General features: G+C 43.0%; 1 protein-coding gene across 9 annotated transcripts in view; it reads left to right on the top strand.

Annotated features, from left to right (window-relative positions):
- Positions 1-26884, top strand: part of bbs9 (Bardet-Biedl syndrome 9) — a 479777-nt gene that overhangs the window by 114678 nt on the left and 338215 nt on the right. For all 9 annotated transcript variants that reach the window (XR_015079111.1, XR_015079110.1, XM_085993738.1 and 6 more), the window contains 4 exons: positions 12013-12153; positions 13059-13154; positions 19520-19692; positions 19865-20017. Coding sequence is in view for 7 of the 9 variants with exons in the window: in XM_085993738.1 (XP_085849864.1) it covers positions 12013-12153; positions 13059-13154; positions 19520-19692; positions 19865-20017 (563 nt within the window). In the remaining 2 variants the exon portion in view is untranslated. The remainder of the gene's footprint in view (positions 1-12012; positions 12154-13058; positions 13155-19519; positions 19693-19864; positions 20018-26884) is intronic.

Here is a 26884-nt window from a genome sequence, read left to right as displayed (position 1 = left end):
ACGAGGAGGAATTTCTTAACCCAGAGAGTGGTGAACCTGTGGAATTCTCTGCCACGGAGGGCGGTGGAGGCCAGTTCATTAAATATATTCAAGAAAGAGTTGGATATATTTCTTAAGGCTAAAGGGATCAAGGGATATGGGGAGAAGGCAGGGACAGGGTACTGAATTTGGATGATCAGCCATGATCTCATTGAATGGCGGAGCAGGCTCGAAGGGCCAAATGGCCTACTCCTGCTCCTATCTTCTATGTTTCTTGCACTGTTCCAACGAAGCTCAACGTAAGCTCGAGGAACAGCACCACATCTTTTGGTTAGGCACTTTACAGCCTTCTGGACTCAACATAGAGTTCAACAATTTCAGACTATAACCTTGGCCCCTATATTTTTTTTTTCTCTCTCTCTCATGGTAGCTGTTGATGATTCTGCCATCGCCATTTACACCTCATCTGGAGTCATCTTTTGTTTCTTAACTTGTCCCATTACTACCTTCTTTTGCCTCGCACCATCATCCCTTTTGTCTTTTAATCTCTTCTACCTTCCAGCCTATCACAGACCTTCCCTTTGTTCTTTCCTCCCCTCCTCCCTTTCCCTGCCCCACACTTGCTTACAAATCTGTTACTATCTAACTTTTTCCAGTTCTGACGAAGGGTCATCGACCTGAAACGTTAACTCTGTTTCTCTCTCCACGATGCTGCCTGACCTGCTGAGTGTTTCCAGCATTTTCTGTTCTTGTTACAAAATTTAGACTTTGGCACCTTATTTTAAATGAGTTTTTGCCCTTTTGAATTCCCACCCCCTTTTCCTGTATCACTACACAATTTCATGAGGTGCAGCAAATAGTTAGAATTGGGGTTCGTCCGCATTTCTGACTGATTTGGAAATTGGCTATTGGGAGCCGTGCTGTTCCCCAAAGGCAAATCCAAGTTACACTCATCAATTATGTCCCTGGGTGAGGCAAGCCCTCACCTGAGGCTGAGTGCTCATAAAGCATCATCACACATGACAAGCAGAATGGAGTATGAGCAGTCACTGGGGCTTGAGCTAGTTGAGTTGTAAAGCAATTGTCTAACGCTCTGATGCCCTGCTGCTGTGTAGAAGCTTTCTTTGTTTTAAGTTATTTTGGTTAAAACATCGTGCATGTCCTTCTGGTTGAAGTTGTTGTAAATTGTAAAAGTACATGGCAAATCTCTTGCTTTTATCTGAACCTTTGTAACAATTGATCCAATTTAGTTTAATCGTTCTTAATCTGAAGTTGTACTTTCCCTTATTTGGTGTGAGTCAAAACTTTAAATTAATTCCCATGAAGATGTAGCTACCAATGGACATTATGCAGAGTTATAGTAATTTATAAGAAAACTTAGGATGGTGAAAGGTTATTTGTTCCACCAAAGTTTGTTCCTTTGGTACTCTAACTCTCCCAATGTTGCACCAGACACTGCTCATACTACCCAGAAGTTGTGGGTTCAAGTCCCACTCCAGAGACTTGAGCATAAAAACCTAGGCTGATATGCCAGTGCAGTGCTGAGGGAGTGCTGCACTGTCGGAGGTGCCGTCTTTCGGATGAGAGATTAAGCCGAGGCCCCGTCTGCACTCTTAGGTGGACATAAAAGATCCCATGACACTATTTTGAAGAAGAGCAGGGGACTTATCCCCAGTGTCCTGGCCAATAATTATCCCTCAATCGACGTAACAAAAACAGATGATCTGGTCATTATCACATTGCTGTTTGTGGGAGCTTGCTGTCGCATTTCCTACATTGCAACAGTGACTACACTTTCGAAAATACTTCATTGGCTGTATAGCGCTTTGGGACATCCTGAGGTCTTGAAAGGCGCTATAGAAATGCAAGTCTTTTTCTTTCTTTTCTTTCTCATGTTTTTGCCTCTACTGTTCTACTTAACATATTATTCCTGACATCAAATCACAGAATGTTACCGTGCATAATTAGACCATTCGGCCCATCAAGTCTGTGCCAGTGTCTTTCTCCAAATGTCTAGTCTTATCCCACAATTCTGCTTTCTTCCCATTTCCTTGATTATTTCTCTTTTCAAACAACTTTTAAAAGAACTCTTGGATTCTGCTTCAACATCTGTTTGTGGTAGAGAATTTCTAAGCACCCTCGGTGTACAGATATTTTCTCCTACCACCCTTGAATTTTGTAATTATTTTAAATTCGTCCCATCTTACCAACCAAGTGGAAGCACTCACTCACTATTTACCTCATAAGGCCTCGAAATTTGGAAGACCCATAGCAACCTTCTCCGCTCCAGTGGATATAAACCTAACTTCTCAAGTCTCTATTACTCAAACTGTTCATCCTATTGAATCTACGCTGTACCTTTTGCATGACATAGTAACCTAGTATAAGGCAGGAGATGCTCATTGAGCAGACCTATCCACAGTATGCCCTTGGTGCATTTATAATGACACAGAATCTCATTTGTTGACAAGAACCTGTCTAGTTCCTTCTTGGACCCGTTAAGTTTTTTGTTCCACCACCCATGCCGGTAATTTGTTCCACATACTTACCCACCCTTTTAGTAAAATAAAAAGTTCCTTCTGCATTTCCTGTTTTCTTTTGTTGTCCTAATTTGTAAATATAAATATTGCTCTCACATTCTCCATATAATGGGATGCCCAGAACTGCATACATGCAATTGCAGTCTAACTGAGGTCTTGTATAAGTTCAATATTCTTGTTTTTGTATTCTGTGCCTCCAGATGCAAAATAACACCCTCGTGTGTAAAGATCTGTTTTATTACAGATTTCCAGCATCCACAGTATTTTGCTTTTGTATATCTGTTTCAAAATTGTTTCACTAATTTAAACACGAGTCCTACTAGCGGGACTACCTAAACCATTTCATATTTTGTACGCCTCAATGGGGTCCCCTCCCTTTAACTGTTTTCCCTGCAGATAGTAGATATTTATCTGTTCTTATAATTCATCTCCTTTCCACTTGAGATAATTTTGCTGTTCTTCCCTGCACTTGCTTCAATGCATCTACAACCTTTGTGCAGCGTGACCAGACACAGTTCTGCATGTGTGGTCTGACCAGTGCTAGGTAGAGCCTTAGCACAGCCACTGTGCACTTGTATTTGTGTTCTGCCACAATATCCCAAGATGTTTTTGAACGGCCTCTGTATATTTTTGAGGCAATGACAAGTCTGTTATTACTCTAAAATCCCGTTCTTGCACTACTTATGCTAATTCTATTAATTTTATACTTTGTTCGTATATATTTTCTACCAATGCATAAGTACATTTATCAGTGAATGTAATTTGCCATTTTTCAGCTCAGTGACACAATTTATCTAAATCCTCCATATCCTTACTCGCATCCCTTGACTCGGCTATCGTCGTAGCTTTGACCGTCATGCATTTGGTTTCTGTGTCCATGTCATTTATGTAAGTAAACATTTAAATGTTTACATGTTCACAATGACAACTCATTCTGTGTGGGAATTTTCTCAAAGAAAGCAGAAGAGAGTTTCAGATTCAGCACCCAGTTTCAATCTTGATGGGTGCCGTAAAACCTTTACACCCTCTTCACAAAGAATGGCGGATAAAACGTTTCCACTTTTTTTTGGGATTGCAGGCATGTTGTAGATTGAAACAGCCTCTGTACTCGGCCCCTTTGCCGTGCTGTACAGGTATTCTCGCAGAATGTGATTTTTTTGGTGTCGGGGGAGTGAAATGTGACAGTGTCTGAATTTTTTAAAAACACACAAGCCATCAGGGTTCAAGGGTGAGACTGTCAATCAGCAAGCCTGTCACTTTGATAGAATGCTATTAGGTTTGAAATTACAAGTGTTTACTAAGTGGAACAAAAATTGCATTGCCTTTCAGTGAATGCTTTGTTAAATGTATTTGAGTGTCATACAGTGGCAATGTTTATTTTGGTAATGAATATTCATGTAGGACAATTTTTAAATAACTTGGACACAAAAGATCGGATGGGGAGCTGGTTTCAATAACCGATACATAAATATATAAACTGTAGAAAATCATGTTGAACTTTTTTAAAATAGTTTCCTTTTCTGTTTTCAGTGTATATCTCTGTAGATTATGGTAAACTTTAGATTATGAACAGAGTGTTGGGCAGGCAGACAATCGGGTGCCCTCATCTTAGAGTGCAAATTCCTGAAACGCTTTCCTATTGCCCAAACTCTGGCAAGGTTCTAAATCATTCACATGCTCTCTAATTCTCTATTGTCCACTGTCTTCCCCTGAGATGTGACCACGATCTCATATCAGTTAGACATTGATCCATTATTAACAGTACCTGAGAGGTAATGTAATAGCTATTGTAATATTTGTTTGAGGTTGAGTATTGTAAAGAATTTCATAGCCGTGTCTATATCAATAATATGTGTATTGTTTTCTATGAAACAGCAGAAGATGCTTAAAACTGAGATGGTATGATGTTCCGACCATCACTATAATAGTTTCCTCATCCCCCATATTTCAGCGTGACCAAAATTTGGGGATTGGAGTTATAAGACATTGCTGGCTCTAACCAATACCATCCTTCATGCCTTCCAAAAGATAAACAACAACTTGTATTTATGTAGCACTTTTAATGTAGAAAAATGTCCCAAGTTGCATCAGAGTCAGAATCAAAAAATGGACGCTGAATCAAAAAAGGCGATATTACGGGTGACCAAAAGCTTCATCAAAGAGTTGGATTTGTAGTAGGGTCTTAAAGGAGAAGATGGTGGAGGGGTTTACATAAGAACGTAAGACGTAGGAGCAGGAGTAGGTCATTTGGCCCCTCGAGCCTGCTCCACCATTCAATAAGATCATGGCTGATCTGATCTTGGCCTCAACTCCACTTCCCTGCCTGCTCCCTATAATCCTTGACACCCTTATCGTTCAAAAATCTGTCTATCTCCACCTTAAATATATGCAATGACCCAGCCTCCACAGCTCTCTGGGGAAGAGAATTCCAAAGATTCATGACCCTCAGAGAAGAAATTTCTCCTCATTTCCGATTTAAAAGGGTGCCTCCTTATTCTGAAATTATACCCCCTAGTTCCAGATTCCCCCACGAGGGGAAACATCCTCTCTGCATCTACCCTGTCAAACCCCTTCAGAATCTTATGTTTCAATAAGATCCCCTCTCATTCTTCTAAACTCCAATGAGTATAGGCTCAACCTGTCTTCATCAGATAACCCCTTCACCTCCGGAATCAACCTCGTGAACCTTCTCTGAACTGCCTCCAATGCAAATATATCCTTCCTTAAATAAGGAGACCAAAACTGTACGCAGTACTCCAGGTGTGGTCTCACAGTTGTAAAAGGACTTCCCTACTTTTATACTCCATTCCCTTTGCAATAAAGGCATACACGCCATTTGCTTTCCTAATTACTTGTGGTACCTGCATGCTAACTTTTTGTGATTCATGTACAAGAGTTGAAGCCCCAGCACTGATCCCTGCTGCACCCCACGAATTACAGTTTGCCAACCTGAAAATGACCCATTTATCCCGACTCTCTCTTTCCTGTTAGTTTGCCAATCCTCTATCCATGCTAATATCTTACCCCCAACCCCATAAGCTCTTATCTTGTGCAGTAACCTTTTATGTGGCACCTTATCGAATGCCTTCTGGAAATCCAAATACACGACATCTACTGGTTCCCCTTTATCTACCCTGCTCATTACATCCTCAAAGAACTCCAGCAAATTTGTCAAACATGATTTTCCTTTCATAAAACCATGCTGACTCTGCTTGATTGTATTATGATTTTCTAAATGTCCTGCTATCACTTCCTTAATGATGGATTCCAGCATTTTCCCAATGACAGATGTTAGGCTAACTGGTCGATAGTTGCCTGCTTTCTGTCTCCCTCCTTTCTTAAATAGGGGCTTTACATTTGCGGTTTTCCAGTCCGCTAGGACCTCTCCAGAATCCAGAATTTTGGTAGATTACAACCAATGCATTCACTATCTGTGCAGCCACCTCTTTTAAGACTTTAGGATGCAGGCCATCGGGTCCAGGGGACTTGTCCACCTTTAGTCCCATTAGTTTGCCTAGTACTTTCTCTCTAGTGATAGCGATTGTTTTAAGTTTCCCCCCCCCCCCCACCCCAATAGCCCCTTGATTATCCATTATTGGGATGCTTTTAGTGTCTTCCACCATGAAGACTGATATAAAATATTTGTTGAAGGTCTCTGCCATTTCCCTGTTTCCCATTATTAATTCCCCAGACTCATCCTCCAATGTTTACTTTAGCTACTCTCTTCCTTTTTATATACCTGTAGAAGCTCTTACTGTTTGTTTATATTTCTTGCTAGCTTACTCTCAAGCTATCTTCTCTCTATCATTTTTTTAGTCATCCTTTGCTGCTTTTAGAATTTTTTCCAAACCTCTGGCCTTTCGCTAATCTTTGCAACATTGTATGTTTTTGTTTTCAATTTGATACCATCCTTTACTTCCTTAGTTAGCCACGGATGAGTCTTCCTTTCTCACTGGAATATATCTTTGCTGAGAGTTATGAAATATCTCCTTAAATGTTTGCCACTGCTTTTCTACAGTCGTACCCTGTAATGTATTTTCCCAGTCCACTTTAACCAAGTCTGCCTTCATATCTTTGTAATTACCTTTGTTTAAGTTCAGGACACTAGTTTGAGACTTGGCTTTCTCACCCTCAAACTGAATTTGAAATTCTACCTTGCTATGATCACTCTTCCCAAGAGGGTCCTTCACTTCGAGATCATTAATTAATCAAGCCTCATTACACATTACTAGATCTAAAATAATCTTCTCCCTGGTTGGTTCCACAGCATATTGTTCCAAGAAACCATCCCGTATACACTCTAAGAACTCTTCTTCAAGTCTACCTTTGCCAATTTGCTTTGTCCAATCAATATGAAGATTAAAACCTCCCATGATTATTGCCGTACCTTTCTTACAAGCCTCTATTATTTCTTGATTTATTCTCTGTCCTACAGTGCGACTACTGTTTGGGGCCTGTAGGCCACTCCCACCAGTGACTTTTTACCCTCATTATTTCTTATCTCCACCCAAACTGCTACGTTTAGGGAGGGAAATCAAGAATATGGGGCCTACACGGCTGAACACACAGAGGTCAGTGATGGGGTGAACAGAAGGCGGGATGCACAAGAGGCCAGAGTTGGGGGAACTGAGAATTTTTGGGGGGTTGTAGGGCAGGAGCAGGTTACAGAAATAGGGAGGGTTGAGGCCATGAAGGGATTTAAATACAAGTATGAGAATTTTAAATTTGAGCAGCTGGTGGGGGCCAGGAGCCAGTGTAGGTCAGTAAGGATAATGCTGATGGGTAAGTGGGACTTGGTGCAGGATTGCATCTGACAGCAGAGTTTTGATGATATGAAGTTTATGGAGGGTGGAGGATGGGAAGCCACTAGGATAGCTTTGAAATAGTCAAACCTGGAGGGTAACAAAGGAATGGATGAGGGTTTTGGGGCAGGTGGGCGGAGGTAATGGTGGAGGTGGGCGATGTTACAGAGGTGCAAGTAGACAATCTTTGTGATGTCGAGGATATGGGGCCAGAAACTCAATTCGGGGTTGAATAGGATGTTGAGGTTGCGAACAGTCTGGTTCCACTTCAGACAGTGACAGGGGAGGGGGAACAAATCGGTGACAAGGGTACAGAGTTTGTGATAGGGGCTAAAGACAATGACTTTGGTTTTCCCAATGTTGAATTGTAGGAAATTGCGGCTCATCCAAGGCTGGATCCTGAACAAGCAGCCTTGAAATACGGAGGTAATGGAGGAATCAAGCGAGGTTTTGGAGTGGCAGAGCTGGGTGTCGGTGTATATGTGGAGCTGACCTCATGTCTGTGGATGATGTCGCTCAGGTGTAGCATGAGGAGAAGGAGGGAGCCAAGGATAGATACTTGAGGCATTGAGTGGTGGTGAGGCATTGGAGGAGGATGTTGAAGGTTGCAGAGAGGATGAGGAGGATAATGCATTACTGTCACAGTGAAAGGGAATGCTGTTTGGGACTTTGCTTTTGGCCCCATTTCAATGCTGTTGCAGGGATGAAAACCTGATTGGAGAGATTCAAACTAGGAGTTCTGGATAAGATCTGGAACAGATATTGGAGGCGACAACTTGCGGGTTATCTTTTCTCTCTGGTATGAACCTGGTATAGTTAGTAATTTTGGCAGAGGAGAATTGTACTTGATGCGATCTAGCCAAATCTGATGGCAAAGCCAATTGTGTGCCAGATACGCTCAAGTCTGTGGCCCTTGGATGAGAGAGCGAATGTGGAGGCCATACCAACGGGATTGACTAGGGAGAAAGACGGTTAAAGCTTTGCTGGGAACAAAGGCATCGAAGCTGGAGATGAGGAAGTTGTTGAGCAAATAGTCAACTGCAGAAGTTTGTGGAAAATGGGGGCCAGAGGCTGGGCTGTTAGGAGTTTGAAAGTGCAGCTGTCTGTGAATTTGGGGAGTTTTTTCGGGGTGGACGCAGAAGGAATTGGGGTTGGAAGGGGTAGGGGATGTAGGTGGTGAGCGATACAAGGAAATGGTTAGAGAGGGCCTTGTCTTTGAGAACTTGCAAGTAAAGAGGCCATGGGAGCTGGTCAGGTCGAGGGGGTGGCTGTGAATATGGGTAGGAGATTTATATGGGAGGAGAGGTTTAATGAGGATAGAGGGTGGTGAATTCAGAGGAGAGAGGGCAACAACTTGTATGTATATAGCACCTTTAACGTAGTAATTCCAGCGCTTAGGACCTTGGCAGCTGAAGGCACGGCTGCCAGTGGCCATCAAGGGAGTTTGCACACTCAATTCTTTACACTGAGTTTCTAAATTGAAATTTTTTTTAATACAGGAAACTTTCTGGTATCTGGCACTGACGGGACCGAGTTGGTGCCATTAGATCAAAACTGCCGTATAAACCAGCACTAATGTTAAAACATAGAGCTTTTCAGCTCCGTGTGAATCAACAAACCCTGTTGCTTAGCAACAGCTTCAAAACAGTCGGCTGCAGCTGCAAGCGTCTCTAGCTGAAGCTGTTGGTTAGCTACAGACCTTGCAGAGCCTGACCTGGGGAAAAAAAAAGCAACGAGAAGTAAAAAAACGTATAAAAAACGGCTCCTGAATTTTGCCGGTAGATAGAGCTTTCCAGACTTTTAACCTCCGGTTAAATGAAGGTTTCCTGTACAAGATATTCTTGAATTTACTTTAACCTCTCATGTAACCAATGGTGGTTAGTGTGAAGAATTAGTTTCTGTCCATTGAAGTAGAACCGGAAGGATTTGTTTCTGGTGTTCTGGAGTTGCCTCCTTAAACCTCACTGCCTCTCTCTTCTCCTTTAAGACGCACCTTAAAATCCTCTAATTCTGGCTTCTTGAGCATCTCTAAATTTAATCGCTCCACCATTGGTGGCCGTGCCGTCAGCTGCCAAGGCCCTAAGCTCTGGGAATCCCTCCCTAAACCTCTCTACCACTCTTTCCTCCTGTAAGATGCTCCTTAACACCTACCTCTTTGACCAAGTCCTAATATCTCCTTATGTGGCTTGGTTTTAAATTTTGTTTTGGAACGTTCCTGTGAAGTGCCTTGGGACGTTTTACTATGTGAAAGGCGCTATATAAATACAAGTTGTTAAAGGTGCTATATAACTGCAAGTTGTTGTTGTTGCTGTGATGCTGGATAACATGCAATTGTGTAGAATCTTTACCAATAGATAGCTGGCATTTTATTCCATTCAGACACATGGCTGCTATAAAGAACCGTGTGAGTTCATTATTTATTATCACAACGTAGCAAAAAAAACTACTTAAAGTATAAAGGCATTAACATTTCAAGCAAGTTACTCGAGTAGACTCTTAGCTCCAGTCTTCTGGAATCAGAACCCCACTAATAGGCCGCGATTTCGCCAGTCGCGGTGAGTTCAGTGCAGCCGGAGCAGACAGCAGCCGCAAACTCCGCACCCATCTTCATCCCGCCTCCTCCGAGTGATTTTTCTTTAATTGGGCTTGCTAAGCCCGCCCTGCGAGGTTCCCGGCCTATTAAACAGAAGCGGGTCTGATGACATCATCTGATGATGCGTCATCAGCCGGTTTCCTTAAAGGGGCCATGTCCAAATTCATTTTGACAGTTGTGCTGTCAGTGTTCTACAGCATTGAGGTGCTGCAAACACTGACAAGCACTGCACAGAGGCGCATGGCTGCACCCAGGCTCTCCCATGATTCTCTCCATATGCTTATGGAGGGAGTCACAAGCACACAGGGAAGGAGGTCCTCTTCCCTCCCAATGGGTGGAAGAGACCTCCCCAGGAGATCAACGCAGCCTGATTGCACATTGCACAGGAGGACACAAACAGGGATGTTGTCAAGAGGACCTTTCAATGATCACAGTAGATCATGAAACTTAATGCAAAGTCACACTCAACCTCATCCTGCTGTACCACTCGTCACATCCCCATCACTCTGCTTTCCCTACCCTACTCCTGCACATCCTTATTCTCACCAACTTACCTTGCAGCTCCACCCATCCCTCTCTATCTACATTATCACTTCCCCATCTCACTAGCCACCCCTCGCACTCACCCTCATCCTTGTCCAATCATAACAACTAACAACACACAAGGGTAGGCACTAGGCTGTTTTAGGCAATGGCCGTGTAAACTTTCTGTTAATGTGTTGTCAAGCATTGAAATCCTTATTGTCACCACTTTGCCTTCTTGGACAGATTTATGTGCACCTTTTTGAAAGTGTCTTCGTGAGTTCCAGTGAATGTTGAGACATAACCTCCCCTCCCCCCAATTGTGATGAGTGTGAAAGGAATGGCTTGGACATTGTAGGGATGCTTTATGGTGCTGGTGTGGGGTGGTGCCAACCTGGTGCATCTTGTGGCAGCCAGGGTGTACAGTGTTAAGTGAAGCTAATCTGGACATGGTGAGGCCACCGCTGGCATCCCAGGCAGCAATGTGCATGGGTGATAATGCCCTATGTCCAGGGCAGCATCAGGTGATTGCAGAGAAGGTTGGTGTGGATGTTGGTGCTGCAGGTGTGCCCAGTGATACTGGTGTCGGGGCTGATCGTTTTGGGATTCTGAGGACCAAGGTGAGACTTTTTCAAGGGTGCTGATGGAATAGATGGCAGGTGAGGTTGAGATGACAGAAGTAATCTGTCAGTGTTGAGATAGGCTGTTCCAAGGAGGTGACAGTGGATAGAGAGATTACTCCAAACACTTCAAAAGTGCATAAAGCTCAAAAGTGGGTTCGAAAGGCTGAAGCTTCTGAGATTGGAAAGTGACCAGCTGTAAAATGGCAGGTTTTAAAACCACTTTTGCAGCTGTCACCTATTGAAAGAAATGGAGAGTTGTTCAGAACCCGACATACTTACCTGGCGTGATCCCCGAGCGACGGGAACCTCGTGGAAAACCTGGCAAAATGCTTTGGAGCTGGGAAAATGGGGATTTAATTACTTTAAACACCCTCCTAACAAGCACAATTGAATGACCCGCCGCTTAGTGCCGTGTCTGCAAAGCGCAGGCAGAAACAGCACTTGGGGAAATTGACAAGGAGGCGGGTTCAGCGCAGGACACCGGCCCGCTGTCAATCTTTTTTGATTTTGACCGGACCCGCCTCCAAACCCGCCCTCTGAGCGCGGGCAAAATTCAGCCCATAGAGTTTGGTTCCCATCTTCTCGTGGTGACGTTCCATAGGTAAATTTCTCTAGTTCTTAGATGGACGAGTTCAGTTTAGCAAAACACTTCACCTTGGAGAAGGGAACAAATGATCTTTGAGGGGAGAAATTTCTGATCCTGGCTCACAAACCACGTCTCAAGTCATCTCGCTCGGAGCACAATTGATGGTAATTGTAGAAAAATCTGGAACAAAATCATCTTGTCTCACGGCCAAAAGTTTGACAGTGTAAAGGTGGAGAGGCTCAAATGATGGGGATAAGATTACATGAGCAAAGTATTACTTGGAAATGAGCTTTAAAAATATAGCAGCAGAATATAAATCTTCATATAAAGTCTTGCTCCAAAGTTTAAAAGTAATCTTGCCTTGCAGGTGTTCCCCGAATTGTACAGTGTACATTTAGTTTGCCGCTGAACTTAATTTGCCAACCAATTCAACCATCTAAGAATGCTGCTCACAAAATAACAATTGACACAAACAAACCACCTGTAAATCTCTCGACGCTCTTTCCAGGTAAGTGCTCTAGTTTCATGAATGTAGCATGAGTTATTGCCATTTATAACTTGGGTAATTATGGAATAATTACAGGGCAACTCAACCTTAGCTAGCATATAACATGAAGTGTATTTCTGTAATGCTGTTGTATTTCTGTAATGCTGTTGATTCTCTAGTCAGAATATTTTTATTTCCCCCAACTTATCCCATCAATTGTCTTCCTTCCTCTGCTGAAGAGCATGACACCTTGTCAGTGTGGTTTCATGGGTTCTGGTACCATTCTTCGTGTTTGAGCCTGGTCAGTGAGTGCCAGTGGGATATTTTATCACTGGGGTATCACAGCTGAGTCTGGTCTCGTCCTTGCACAGACTTCCAGCAAAGGTCGCTGGATTGCAGTCCCACTTCTTCTCATTAACCCGGGCACTGAGCCCAGCTGCAGCACCCTCACTGCTGAGGTTAGTGAGCTCAGTACACTGTCGAACCCGAGACTTTCCTGGGCAGCTCAGCTCAGCTCAACTCATCAGTACTTCACTGGAGTTCCTCCATTTGGAACATGCAAAAAGCTCAGTAAACATAATTGTTCTCATGTGTATATAATATAGAATTACATTTTACACCCCATTAGCTATGCTTTTATAAACAGTCCCATAATTTTTTTTCTTAAATTATGTAAGACAAGTTCTTTGTAAGGTTGTAACAGCATATTTTTAGCTCTTGAAGTTCAGTTCCAATTTTAAAACATTTAAGTATTTTTAGTCAGTTTAATTACTTATCAAACAATTAGAAAATGTGTAGCTTTAACATCTTCACAATACCTAACTTGAGCAATAATTCTATGTTGAACTTTCTGTAATGGTATGCTGTGCGGCTATTATTTAGTTATGTTTACAATTAGCTTCATTTTTCTTTTTTTATGAAAACAGATTTTCTTGGAGAGTCGGATGATGAGCAGATAAATGTTTTGGGATTTAAATTACTCTCGGGGGCAACGATTACACTTCTAGCCTCAAAGACGTCAAGTGAGTATGATCTTCTGTGATTATCCCCATTAACTGCCTTCAAATTAACTAACAACTACTCATGGCATGTGACATATTAATAAGGAGGGAGTTTATCTGATTTCAAGTATTGTAGTTATTCTTTTGAATCTACTTCCCATATTGTGCTTCTCTCCCCTGCCTCTTTGAACAGGAGCATGCAACGTCATACTGGATGACTAGGCTGGTAATGTAATATTGGCTCCTAATAAGTGCTATTGTAACAATTTTTGTACATGGTTATCTGATGGGCACAGCTTTACGGAAAAAAAATAAGTTGTCTGGTTTCAATTGTAGATACTTGGTTTGTTAAGGTTCAGTTTAACCTTTTCCTTTGAGTCAGAGGTATTGAGATCTTCTGGGGTCACTTACTGACCTTATGCCAATGCCTCTGGCAGTCACAAAAGAATTGCAGGTTATGGGAGGATGACTCGGTTCTGCCAAGAAGTCTCTTTAAAAGAAGAGACTTTTTTTTCTCTCCCGATTGGGTAGATGACCGACCCATGGTATGTGGAGTGTACATTCAGATATAATCTGCATTAGACATGGTTTTCCCATTGAGCTAATCATTAATTCACATGCTATATTGCTTATTGGTATATAGGACCTTTTGATCCTGTTGGCAGCATGCTTCCCATTGTTCCAAGCAGAAATTAAGTACAACGTCTTGAAATCTCCAAGAATAACATTCTGCAGCTTTCTCCCTTTAATCATTTCTATGGTACTGTGAATAGGGTTTCCTACTGTATATGCAAAGGTCACTCTTGTGTTGAAAAGTTTTTCATTTCAGCAGTGAGCACAGAAGTTAATGCCAAATACACTCTGCCATAAAGTTCTTTAAGTGTGCAAGAGTATGAAAAAAAAGACAATATTTGTGCCTGCTTTGCCAAGTTGATCAGAAAGGCTAACATTTTCTTCTGAAAATGAACTTGAATTTTACTTTCAGTAAAAACATAGTGATACCTGATTTAGGTGAAGAAGAAGCTAACGAGCATAATTCGTCCCCTGATGATTCTATCCACATGCATGTTAACCATCTGCATTTCAAACGGACATAATTATGGAGTCAGTGTCTGCTTGTCCACATTTGCAGGCAAAAATCAATGGTTCCTTGATCCATCCCTTAGCGCTACTCTGGGCTCTGACCAACAATTGCTGCTTTGGGCTGCCTGCTGCTGGCTAAACTACCACAAGATGAGGAACTCCTTTCCACAATGCTCAGTACAGCTTGATCCCGTGAGCATTAACGTCAGGTAGGAGTTGAGACCAGCAGTGAAGGGGCCGAACCAGGAAAGAAGAGTGTCTTGTGAATGGCGACTTGTAACTGGAATTTAAGAGGGAGGTGGAGAAAAGCTCCAGCCTGAACTTGAAGGGGCGCGGAGAAGAAAAGGTTGCCAGTTTGAAATGAAAGGGGGCAGATAGAGGATTGTCAGAATGAACTGAGGGTGAAGGGGGAGAAAGGTGCTGGTGTGAACTGGTGGCAGGAGGAAGAAAGTGCCAGAGTAAATTGTAAGAGAGGAGCAAAAGGTGCCATGTAAATTCTGTGGGAGGAGAGGGGAGGGGAGGCGAATATGCACTGGGATGAGGAGAGAAGAGTGCCAATTTGAGTTAAGGGAGAGAAGACCTTAAGGGTGAGTTGTGAGGGTGAGAGCAAGAGCACCAGTGTGATCTTGGGGTGGGGGAGAGGAGTACCCCTTGCGTCACTCTGACAATTTTAATAAACAATTTAGTAATCAGATTTAGCAACAAACAATAGCAATACATATTCACAATAGCTTGCAGTTTCTTTGCAAGAAATCCCTGCAGTGTTTGCCACAGTCTCCTGCTGTACAACTGATAGCTTAAGCTACGAGAATGCCCAACATTCTATGACATGTCTGCTTCACTGCAGTTTCAGTGTAACTATATGTCAGGGCTCTTTATAGGTTGTCAGCTTTGTTTGACGTTGTTGGGCGGCTTTCATTAATTTCTAATGGTGTGACAAAATGAAATATTTTTGTCTCGAGTTGTATTGTTTGTTGGATTTTTTTCTTGCTAGTGATGGCACGCATTACAATTGGGTAATGCTAGTTATTGTCGGGCTGCAGGGAATGTGCTTCCCGTACCGGCTGATGGGCACACGTCAAGACAAGACCTTGAGATTGATTGCCGCATTGTTCTTGGAAGGAGTTCTATCTCGCAGATCATTCACAATGTTTACAACTGATGACTGGTTCAAGCCATTCCATTCCATTCCATTCTATTCCATGCCATGCCATGCCATTCCATCCCATTCCACCCCAAACATGCCATGGGGCTGTTTACTAGATTTAGCAGATATATTTGTGTGGACAGAGGCCGTTATGAATCCTGTGACTGGCTGGCCACTTAAATTTAGTTATAGAAATAATTGGTTTTAATTCCCTTTTGTTCTGGGATATCTTCAGTGACATATGGAACTATGTTCTGGCTGTATTGGAACAAGAATCAGTCAGTCTGAGACTCAGGAATACTAAGCTAATCAGAAACTCTGTGGCAGCGAGCAGTCATATTAGAAGTAAGTGACTTGAGGGTTAGCGCAGGAGACTTTGTTGTTTTGTCATTTCAAGGTGATTAGTAAAAGTTTGTAATTACTGTAAATATCCTGTTTGTATTGAGTTTCATTCATGTATTGATTATTTACGGAATGAATATATATTGAATTCTTTTACCTGTTCCATGTTCAATAAAGTGGTGAAATGTTTTATAGCCTGAGCTGTGATCTGATAGTATATATTCCAAAGGCAAGGAGACGTATAGCAGCCAGTGATACAAACAGTAATCCGGAGTAGTGACAAAGGTTCTCTGTTCATCCCCGGGTCTCCGTACATTTACCTGCATATGAGCAGGAAATGACTCACTCTGGTTCATCAGGAACTTGAAATCCAATTTACAGGAGTGGTCAGTGATGCTCAACCCAACAAAAATATTGAGGGTGAAAAAAGTATAGAATTTAAAAAACATATACAATATTGTGCATATTTTTGCATAAAAAAGGAGTACAGGAAACTTTGGTTTATCCGGAGGTTGTATGTCCGGAAACCTCGATCCACCGGCAGAAATCAGGAGCCGTTTTGTTAGTTTTTTTTTTCTTCTCATGGCTTTTTTTTCCCCAACAGTCAGGCTCTGGAAAGTCTCTCTGAAGCTGTTGCTAAGCTACAGAGACGCTGCCAAGGTACGGGCCGACTGTTTAGAAGCTGTTGCTAAGCAACAGTGTTTGTTGTCAGATACGGAGATGAAAACCTCTATATCCTTCGGAATTAGCGCTGGTTTGTCTGGCAGTTTTGATCGGCAACAGCTCGTTCCCGTCAGTGCCGGATATCACAAAGTTTCCTGTAAATGAGCACAATGAGCAGTTTGTATGAATACAATGCGAGTTATCACGGTGATCTTGAGTAGGTTTATGTTGGAGGTTTCCTTCCAATTTAAGAGTCTCAGTTTGGAGAGGCAACAAGAAACAGCACATGAATGATGTGCAAATTGCTCCTTTCCCTGAAATCTGTGGACTAATTGCATTATCATTGGCTATAAACCAATTCGGAAACTGTAAACCTGAAAAATTCCCAGGTGCTCCCCTCAAGTAAAAGCTTATTAGAAGTGAGGTTTAGATTGCAATGTCTAACTCATTAACAACCACTTTCCCTCATAAATTGGATCCTGGGGACTACAATCACCCTTGCACCAATTTGTAATCTAATTTAACATTGGAATTCCCACTGGGGAAACTACTCCACTTGTCACAAAATAGAACTAAACATTCAGGGCGTCTCTCCTTATATCAGCCAGCAGGACCCAGAGCTTGAATACAACAGTAATCATCGTAGCTTGCCTCTCCAAAGCAAAGCCAGGCTCTAGTGTTGTCATTTATCTCGAATAGTTCTTTGACAGTCCTGGTGTTGACGAGGGGCACTACATCGGGCAAATTCCAGTCTCCTCCCCTTGAGTCAGCCTGCAGGACCCTGAGTTTGAGCACTGCAGTCTTCTTCTTATCGTGTCTACACAGTGTTCCCTTTGGGGAACAGTATGAAGTAGTGGAAGGATTTCTGGCCGCGTTAAACGCTCCTTCCGTGACCGTAACCATCTTCATACCAGCCATTAGGGTGGTTAGTCCTATGGCGGGAGGGTTTTACGGGCCCCCACAACCCATACGAGGGGGGGGTGCCACCCACACCCACGGACGCAAGTATCCCACTGGATGTCAACCCAGAATTTTAGAGCCGGAGCTCCGACTCTACTTGCCGGGACTGTCTGGAGCGGGGTTCGAAACCTTACACCTTCTGGCCCAGCGGCGGGGATGCTTACCGCTACGCCAAAGGCCCACTCCTAGCACTGCAGTAAGGGGTCAGCAGTAAAAATAACACAGTGGGCTCTTTTCCTTATTCTTTCTTTCAGTCACTGACTTGGTCCTTCACTTCCTGTCTAATCTCACTCTCAAGTTAGCCTCTCCTTCTCCAGCAGGCCCAAGTTCTGACGTGCTCCTTCGCTCTGGAGCTGTACCTCAGCAGTTGGTCTCCGGATAAAGTGAGGTCGCACGTAGCAAGAACTCCAGGAGAGTTGCGTTTTGGTGGGGCGGGGGGGGGGGAGAAAAGTAAACTGCTCGTGGGGACATGGTTAACGGAATACTGCACCATTGTCCCGCATCTCGGGAAGGATACATTGGCCTTGGAAGGGGGTGCAGTGCAGATTCACCAGAATGATACTTAATGGCTTAGAGAGTTAAATTATACGGGCAGATTGCATAGACTAGGCTTGTATTCCCTCGAGTTTAGAAGATTAAGGGGTGATCTAATTGAGGTGTTTAAGATGATTAAAAGAGTTGATAGGGTAGGTGGAGAGAAACCGTTTCCTCTGGTGAGTGGAGTCCAGAACAAGGGGGCATAACCTTAAAGCTAGGTAGTTCAGTGGTGATGTTGGGAAGCACTTCTTCACTCAGGGTAGTGGAAATCTGGAACTCTCTCCCCCAAAAAGCTTTGAGGCTGGGGGGGGGGTCAATTGAAAATTTCAAAACTTGAGGCTGATGGATTTTGGTTAGGCAGTGGATTAAGGGATTCGGATTGAGGCGGGTAAATGGAGTTAAGGTACAGATCAGGCATGATCTAATTGAATGGCGGAACAGGCTCGAGGGACTGAATGGCCTCCTCCTCATTCCTATGTTACTACTCCAGGACTGTGCCACTCACCAAGCTGCCTGCCTCTGCTGCCAGCCAGGGCTCCTGCCTCTAGTGCACGGCTCTCACCTTTCCTCTGCCCTACACATTCACCAAGAGATACCACGATTACCTCATATCTCCCAACTATTCACCACCCTTCCCAGAGTTCTCTGAGACCATCTCTCCTAGAATCCACCCAAACATTCAAAGTTCTCCGCGACCAATCTGCCAAGATTTCTCAGCGACTGGAAGCCCCTACCTCATGTCCTCACGGTCATGCCTTTCTCTCAGATCTCCCAGAGTTCTCGCAGAACTAAGATAGCCCCTATCATTCTCCTTTATCACCCTGTCCCATCCCAGACCATCCTTTTGTAGCAATATCCAATAAAACCCACCCCAAGCTCTCTGAAGGGACATTGACAGAGGTTCCTAAGGCGTAATTCCCCTCACCGCCCATCACAGAGTTCTTTTGGACCAAAGCTCCCCGAGAGTTCTCATGGACTTTCCAAAACCCCAAGGTGTTCTTGGCTAGAGTACCTCCAATTTCTCCCAGGCCCCTTCTTATTCCTGTCAGACTTCCTCTCCAAGTTCTCTCAGGACATCCCAGCCCTGAATGCTTCCAGGCTCCAGCTCTCTTTTGAGTGCTGCCAGGCGCCCCTTTGTAAGTTGAGAATAGTTATGTTCATACGAGATCCATCAAAAGAGTGCAGATGGCGGAGTTCATAAATTAAAGCAGACAGAAACAGAAATCTACTGTGATTTGGATGGTTACATGGTATTTTAACAGTCAAGAAAAATTACAACCCAATATAACTTGAATTTCACTCTGTAGAAAAATATTAAAAATGAATCATTGAACAATGAAATAAATAAGTCCTTTGTTGTAATGAAGTGCTGTGGTTTTGTGCACATCGCTTATTTTAGAGGAAATTTTGGACATATAATGGACATAAGAACAATTAAATCATATAAATGTGTGGAAGTGTTGCTTTTAGAAATGGCAAAGCAGGTAGGAATAGGTTGAACTCAATAGAAATGATGTTGTCTGATAAGTAATAAATAAAAATTGAACTATAGTATTATAGTAAAAGTGACCCTGAAAACTCTCCTGCAATTCTCCTTCCTTTCAAATGAGTCTGCAGGAAGAAACATTCATATATTTTTAATTCAACTTCTCAGGTCGGTACAGAATTCAATGTGACCAGTTTGAAGACCTCTGGCTAATAGCTAAAGAACTTATTCAGCGTTTAGAAGAGAGTTTTGCCAGTGAAGGAACCAAAGACTTTATGTGCACATTCCCTGGACCCATTCCTTTGCAAGAGTACTTTCAACTCGTCGATCGGCATTTTGAGGTCTGTCTTAAATTAATATTGATTATGTTGCTGCCATAGTCCAGATAATGTCATGCAATTGTAGAATTAATTTTGGCTTGTATTTTGAGCAAATGCACTTGTCTCAAAGGTCAGTTTTTATGTTTATTTTCGAAAACCAGAGCAGTGTCTGAGATCCTTTCTGTTTTTGTAGTTACGGCTAAATGCTGAGAAGTATAAGGAGCTTCTTTCAGAAAGGGCTGTACAGTACAGAGCTATCCAACGGCGACTTTTAACACATTTCAAGGACAAAACTCCCACGCCTCTACGTAACCTAGATACTTTACTGGATGGAACATATCGACAGGTTAGTGTGTTCAGAAAAACGATCTGAAATTTAGTTCGATGTTCCACGAATATTGCCTTTCACGTACTTGTCATTGTTCTAATGATTGTCCGGTGTTGTTAAGAGAACTGCAAGTTCCTGTCATTGCTGTTACTGTAGGTGATGCCTGATGTGGAAGGGATGGAACGTGTCGCTGTCTGCTAGTGTAGTTGAGACTTTTTATGCTGTGTTTGTTAATGGGTATAGTTCACCTCCTATTGTAATGCTTTTTGTTACAGCACTAGCTGAGTTGGAACTGGTTGATAGCCGGAATCAACTCCTCCATTCGGCCTTTGATGCCAGTACCCAACCAGCAGTGATGCTCTAACACCGATAAAATTGAACAGCAGGAAAGCAGTCAGATTTTAGAAATACCCAAGCGCAAGTTCATGTCTTCCTCCTCATAGATTCCATGGCTCAGTGTAAAACTCTGTAATGGCTCCAAGTCTTTCAAATGAATAATATTGTGTCCAAAATTCACTTGAAATATAACAAACAATGTAGATTTATGATCAGGCAAGAGCGCGCAACTGTGTGTTGACTCTCGACAAATATGTAGTTCTAAAGTACAGTACCGATAGTTTTATTCATTCCTCTAGTGTGTATTACAGCCATCATTATAGTCCTGGCCACATAGTGAAAACAAAAGGGCTGGAAAGGGCAGAGTCATCTGGAACAGATTTAGGGAACAATGGAAAAAGTCATCTGGTTTACCTCGAATTGAACTTTGCTGGGCAATGGAGAGACATTTAAAAAAAAAATGAAAGAATGAAAACTCGGAGGGTAAGCCAGCCTGTGATTAAAATTTGCCAGGTGAGATCTATTCACTAAATCATTCTAGATATGAGGCAGCTGTGCTTCAGTGAGGGTATAATGGGACTACTGACAGAGCACTACCCCCGTGTTGTGGTTAGACAGTTCCTCAATACCATTTGTTTCCTATTTTTCCTCTATGTTTAGTTGGCTTTCTTCTATGTGCAGGAGAACATGAGAAAAGCTGAGGATGAGAAAAAGCCACTTTGGCCCATTGTAACCCCTACCTCTCCCAGTCCGGCATCCAGCTGAACTTTGATTGTCCCCAGTATTCCTGACTCCAGTATTCTGCTTGGTGAATTATTCTAAACACTGATCATCCTTTAAGAAGTCAAACCTTGGGATGATACCAGTATGGATTAGAGCCTTGCTAGCAGTAGGGCTGGAGGCTGGCAACTTTCCAAGATGGAAGAAGGCTGTGTTGGTGATGAAACAAACGTGGGCAAGGAAATTCAGCTCAGGATCACGTTGAAGTGTTACAAAATCAGATTTAGCCTGAGGTGGCACTTGGGAAAGGTGTTGGAAATCAACATCCTTTTGTGGCCAAGAAAATGATTGAAATTGTTTTTGTTGAATTTTCTTGGCTGTATACAGGAAAGTTTTGATCTAAGTTTATTACGATGCGTTTGCATTACTTACTGTTTGACTCTGTTTCAATTCTATTTCCCTTCTAAGTCACCCTTTGCCTTTTATCTGCTGTACTCTTTGCTGTTTCTTGCTCTGCTGCTTGTGACATCTTTCTCTCTGTGCCTGGCTCTTGTTTGCTCACAGACATAATTGACTTTTTCTGCATCGCCCAGCACCCCACAGCCAATCAGCCATTGACCGATGCCTGGCGCTGCCAGCGTGGAGCCTGCTGCTGTTGGGAGCTGCGGGGACCTCCCCACTGTCACCGAGCCCCTTCTGTCTGCAGGTTATACTGTTGCGCGTGTGTCCAGAATGCCATTGATTTCAGCACCTATCGATGTAATACCAGTACAAGGAAGGGCACTTTGCAGTCTGTTGGCCAACACATCATTTACTCAACGTGCACTTGATTGTTGCATCCTATCTGTAACAAATTACGGTTAAGACCCTCGGTTATCGGCCATAACAGAAGAGACCTCTCTGGCAATGAATGGAAACTTGTGGATAATAGAAAATTATACTGTTGATAGCTTTTCTGAAGTTTAAATATACTGCCTCTCCAGCATTTCCCCCCATTTCTCTGCTCTTGCTGCCAGTTCAAAGCTGCCCCATGCACCTGGTTCCAGCTGCTGGACCCAAGCTGGCCAAAGCGCCCTTGATGGAAGCGGGTCTTGTAGGCAGCTTGCACACACCTCTAGCGAAGCAGCTGGTCGTTTCTGCTGAGGCCATTACTGACCACCCCACCCAGTATACCGCAACACCAGTACCTGCTTGTGGAGCTGTCGGTGCCGAGTGATACCGCAGGCTGTAGATCACTGGTCAGGCAACGCAAGGCATAGATCTATGCAAACAAACATGTATCCAGATGCAGAGCTGTGCTGAGTGGCATCAAAATGCTGCTTCAATTTTAATGTTAGTCAATCACCTAACATTAAACAATTTTAGAAGTTCGTGGGTGGTCCAAGTGAGCTTCTGGGAGTTCTCCCTTTCAAGTTGTTGCATGTCACTGGCAATTGTGCTTCAGTTGGTGGGATACTAAAAGAAGAAAGAACTTGCATTTATATCGCACTTTTCACAATTTCAGGATGTCCCAAAGCACTTTACAACCAATGAAGTACTTTTGAAGCGTACTAACTATTGTAATGTAGGGAAATGCAGTAGCCAGTTTGCGCACAGTAAAGGCCCACAAACAGCAATGTGATAATGGCTAGATAATCCAGGAAGATAGGAACAGGAGTAGATCATTCAACCCCTCGAGCCTGTTCTGTCCTTCAATTAGATCAAGGCTGATCTGTACTTCAACTCCATTTACCCGCCTTTGCTCCTTATCCTTTGATACCCTTACCCAGCAAAAATCTTTCTATCTCAGTCTTGAAAGTTTCAATTGACCCTCAGCATCCACAGGGAGAGCGTTCCTGATTTCCACGACCCTTTGTGTGAAGAAGTGCTTCCTGAGTTCACTCCTGAACGGCCTAGCTCTAATTTTAAGGTTTATGGCCCCTTGTTCTGGATTCCCACACCAGAGGAAATAGTTTTTCTGTTACCACTGCATTAATGCTGTTATCAAGCCTCAGCCAAACAGCCCTCTGTGTAAAGAAAAACGATTCTCCTGCCCTCTGTCCTAAATCTCTTACCTTTAATCTTGTATCTATGGCCCCATGATCTAGACCCCACAATCACTGGAATCACTATCTACCTTGTCCCATCCCTTCATAATTTTAAACACCTCTGTCAAATGACCCCTTAATCTCCTCTGTTCTGACAAAACAGCCCCAGTTTTTCAAAGTCATCTTCATATTTGTATTTCCTCATGTCAGGCAGCATCCTAGTGAATATGTGCTGTGCCCTCTCCATTGCCTCAACATCCTTCCTATAGCATGGAGCCTTAAACTGCACACAGTCCTCCAAACTGCGGCAGTTGAGATTGTGTCAAGGATTCAAGGTGGCAGCTACTTGATTTATAGAGCACTGTACCACACACCCCTGAATTTTTTGATTCAATTTTTTTTTCTGCATTAATGTTTTTGGAAAAATATACATTCAAGAAAAGCCCACTGGAAAATATATTTCTTTGTAAGGTATGTTAACTTTTAAAAACAGCTCCTCCCTTCTAACAGCAGTACTCTAGTTTTTGTGCATTTTTTGTAATGCAGGCTATGAGTGACACTGGCAAGGCCACGTGTGTTGCCCATCCCGAGTTACCTTGACCAGGTATTGGCGAGCTTTCTTCTTGAACTGCTGCAGTCTTTAGGGTGATGCTGCTTCCACAATGGTGTTTGCTAGGGAAATAAACCTCAAAGAAACTGTAGAGTATAAAATAATTTATGCAATGCTGTGCTATACTTTTGTTTCAATTAACTGGCTAGGCCTCCCTCAAGATTTAATTCCTTCCGGACATGCATAGTATTTACATAACTATTTTGACAGATAGCTATAGATGTTGGGAACTTATAGATAGCTATAATGCTGGTAATTATCCACTAGCACAATAAAACTATTTACTTGGATCATTAGAAGGAAATGATAGTCTTATCTCCTTGTCTCAGTGATGATAGGAAAAATATGAGTTAGCTTTATGTTGTCTGAAAGTTTGAAAGGTTCTCTTAGTAGCATTATCAGTCTTCCTGTTTAATCTTGTCCAGGGTAATTATTTCTTTTATGCTGGCCTTTATGTGCGGGGTTTTGAATACATGTGATTGAACACTGGTAATTGTAACGGCTATACGTGACACCCCATTCTGTTCTTTAAAAAAAAGCCATTAACATTGATTTGTTATATAATCGTCTACCACAACAAAGGGGGGAAATCACTCTCTCAGGGGACTACCATGAAAGTAGCAGGTAATTATACTCCTTACAATAGAAGGATTTGAATGCTTGTAAATTCCACTGTCTAGATAGTTTTGAAAGTACAGAGCCCAACAAAATGTAATTCTAGCCTCCTTTCTGAAAGAGCCTTTGGTGCCTTTTCAGATAATAAGAATGAAAACCTAGGAGTAAGGAATGGCTCTCTAGGCATTTTTATTATTCACTGGACATTTGTCATTTTGAAATATGAGCAACTGATACTGAATACAATATCAATAATTCCCTCCTCAAAGAACTATGAACTGGAAAGGAAATTTAAAAAAAAATCTTTAACCTGTCAAGAGAAAGAAATTATTTCACCGAGAGTGATGGTTTCATCTATATTAACACAAGGCACACTGGGATCCTGATGTGTGCAATAGATCAGCCAGATTTGCATAATGCATCACCAAGTGAGGAACAAATTATTACCCGAGAGAGACCAACAAATTCCTAACCTTCAAAGGCTATTTGACTGTTGCTCTGATATGTGTGGGTCTTCCTAAAATCCTGATCCTTGAGTGTAATTCTGGGCAGCCTAATTACGTATAAATATAGCTTTGTGCAAATTATTTTTATCTTCGTCTAACCCAATGGAACATAACTAAGTGAATATCAAATTTTCCAAGTGTGACTGGCTGGCTTGCAGTCATAAACTTAGGAAATTAATGCAAAAATGAATTGACGCGAGTGCGTTTAATTACACATCAACACAAACACTGCTTTTCTTTTTATTCATTCACTGAATGTGGGCGTCGCTGGCAAGGCCAACATTTATTGCCCATCCCTAATTGCCCCTTGAGAAGGTGGTGGTGAGCCAACCTCTTGAACCACTGCAGTCCGTGTGGTGAAGGTACTTCTGCAGTGCTGTTAGGGAGGAAGTTCCAGGATTTTGACCTAGCGACGATGAAGGAACAGCGATATATTTCCAAGTCAGGATGGCGTGTGACTTGGAAATGAACATGGAGGTGGTGGTGTTCCCATGCGCCTGCTGCCCTTGTCCTTCTAGTTGGTACAGGTTGTGGGTTTGGAAGGTGCTGTCGAAGAAGCATTGGCAAGTTGCTGCAGTGCATCTTGTAGACGGTACACACTGCAGCCACGGTGCACCGGAGGTGGAGGGAGTGAATGTTTAAGGCAGTGGATGGGGTGCCAATCAAGAGGGCTGATTTGTCCTGGATGGTGTCAAGCTTCTTGAGTGTTGTTGGAGCTGCACTCATCCAGGCAAGTGGAGAGTATTCTGTCACACTCCTGACTTGTGGTGAAGAGGCTCTAGGGAGTCAGGAGGTGAGTCACTTGTCACAGAATACCCAGCCTCTGACCTGCTCTTGTAGCCACAATATTTATGTGGCTGATCTAGTTAAGTTTCTGGTCAATGATGACTCCCAGGATATTGATGGGGGGATTTGATGATGGTAATGCCATTGAATGTCAAGGGGAGGTGGTTAGACTGTCTCTTGTTGGAGATAGTCATTGCCTGGCACTTATACAGTGCGAATGTTACTTGCCACCATCAGCCCAAGCCTGGATGTTGCCCAGGTTTTGCGACATGCGGGCATGGACTGCTTCATTATCTGAGGAATTGCGAATGAAACTAACACTGCAATCATCAGCAAACATTCCCACTATTGACCTTATGATGGAGGGAAGGTCATTGATGAAACCGCTGAAGATGGTTGGGCCTAGGACACTGCCCTGAGGAACTCCTGCAGTGGTGTCCTGGGGCTGAGATGATTGACCTCCAACAACCACAACCATCTTCCTTTGTGCTAGGTATGACTCCAGCCAGTGGAGTGTTTTCCCCCTGATTCTCATTGACTTCAGTTTTACTAGGGTTCCTTGGTGCCACACTTGGTCAAATGCTGCCTTGATGTCAAGAGCAGTCACTCTCACCTCACCTCTGGAATTCAGTTCTTATGTTCATGTTTGGATGTAGGCTGTAATGAGGTCTGGAGCCAAGTGGTCCCGGTGGAACCCAAACTGAGCGTCGGTGAGCAGGTTATTGGTGAGTAAGTGCCGCTTGATAGCACTGTTGACGACACCTTCCTTTACTTTGCTGACGATTGAGAGTAGACTGATGTGGCGATAATTAGCTGGATTGGATTCGTCTTGCTTTTTGTGGACAGAACATACCTGGGCAATTTTCCACTTTGTTAGGTAGATGCCAGTGTTGTAGCTATACTGGAACAGCTTGACTAGAGGCATGGCTAGTTCTGGAGCACAAGTCTTCAGCACTACAACCAGGTGATGTTGGGGCCCATGGCCTTTTCTGTATCCAGTACGCTCAGCCATGACTTGATATCACGTGGAGTGAATCGAATTGGCCGAGATGCATCATCCTCTCGGCACTTCTGGCTGAAGGTGGTTGCAAACACTTCAGCCTTGACTTTTGCACTCGGGTGCTGGGCTCTGCCATCGTTGAGGATGGGGGTATTCATTGAGCCTCCTCCTCCCACCAGTTGTTTAATGGTCCACTACCATTCACGACTGGATGTGGCAGGACTGCAGAGCTTTGATCTGATCTGTTGGTTGTGGGATTGCTTAGCTCTGTCTATAGCATGCTGC

The sequence above is a fragment of the Somniosus microcephalus genome, chromosome 7 (genome assembly GCF_052327205.1).
Source record: "Somniosus microcephalus isolate GS21.2 chromosome 7, FLI_Smic_1.0, whole genome shotgun sequence".
NCBI classification, from domain to species: domain Eukaryota; kingdom Metazoa; phylum Chordata; class Chondrichthyes; order Squaliformes; family Somniosidae; genus Somniosus; species Somniosus microcephalus.
The sequence above is the reverse complement of the archived record's forward strand: the minus strand, read 5'-3'. Positions and strand labels throughout refer to the sequence as shown.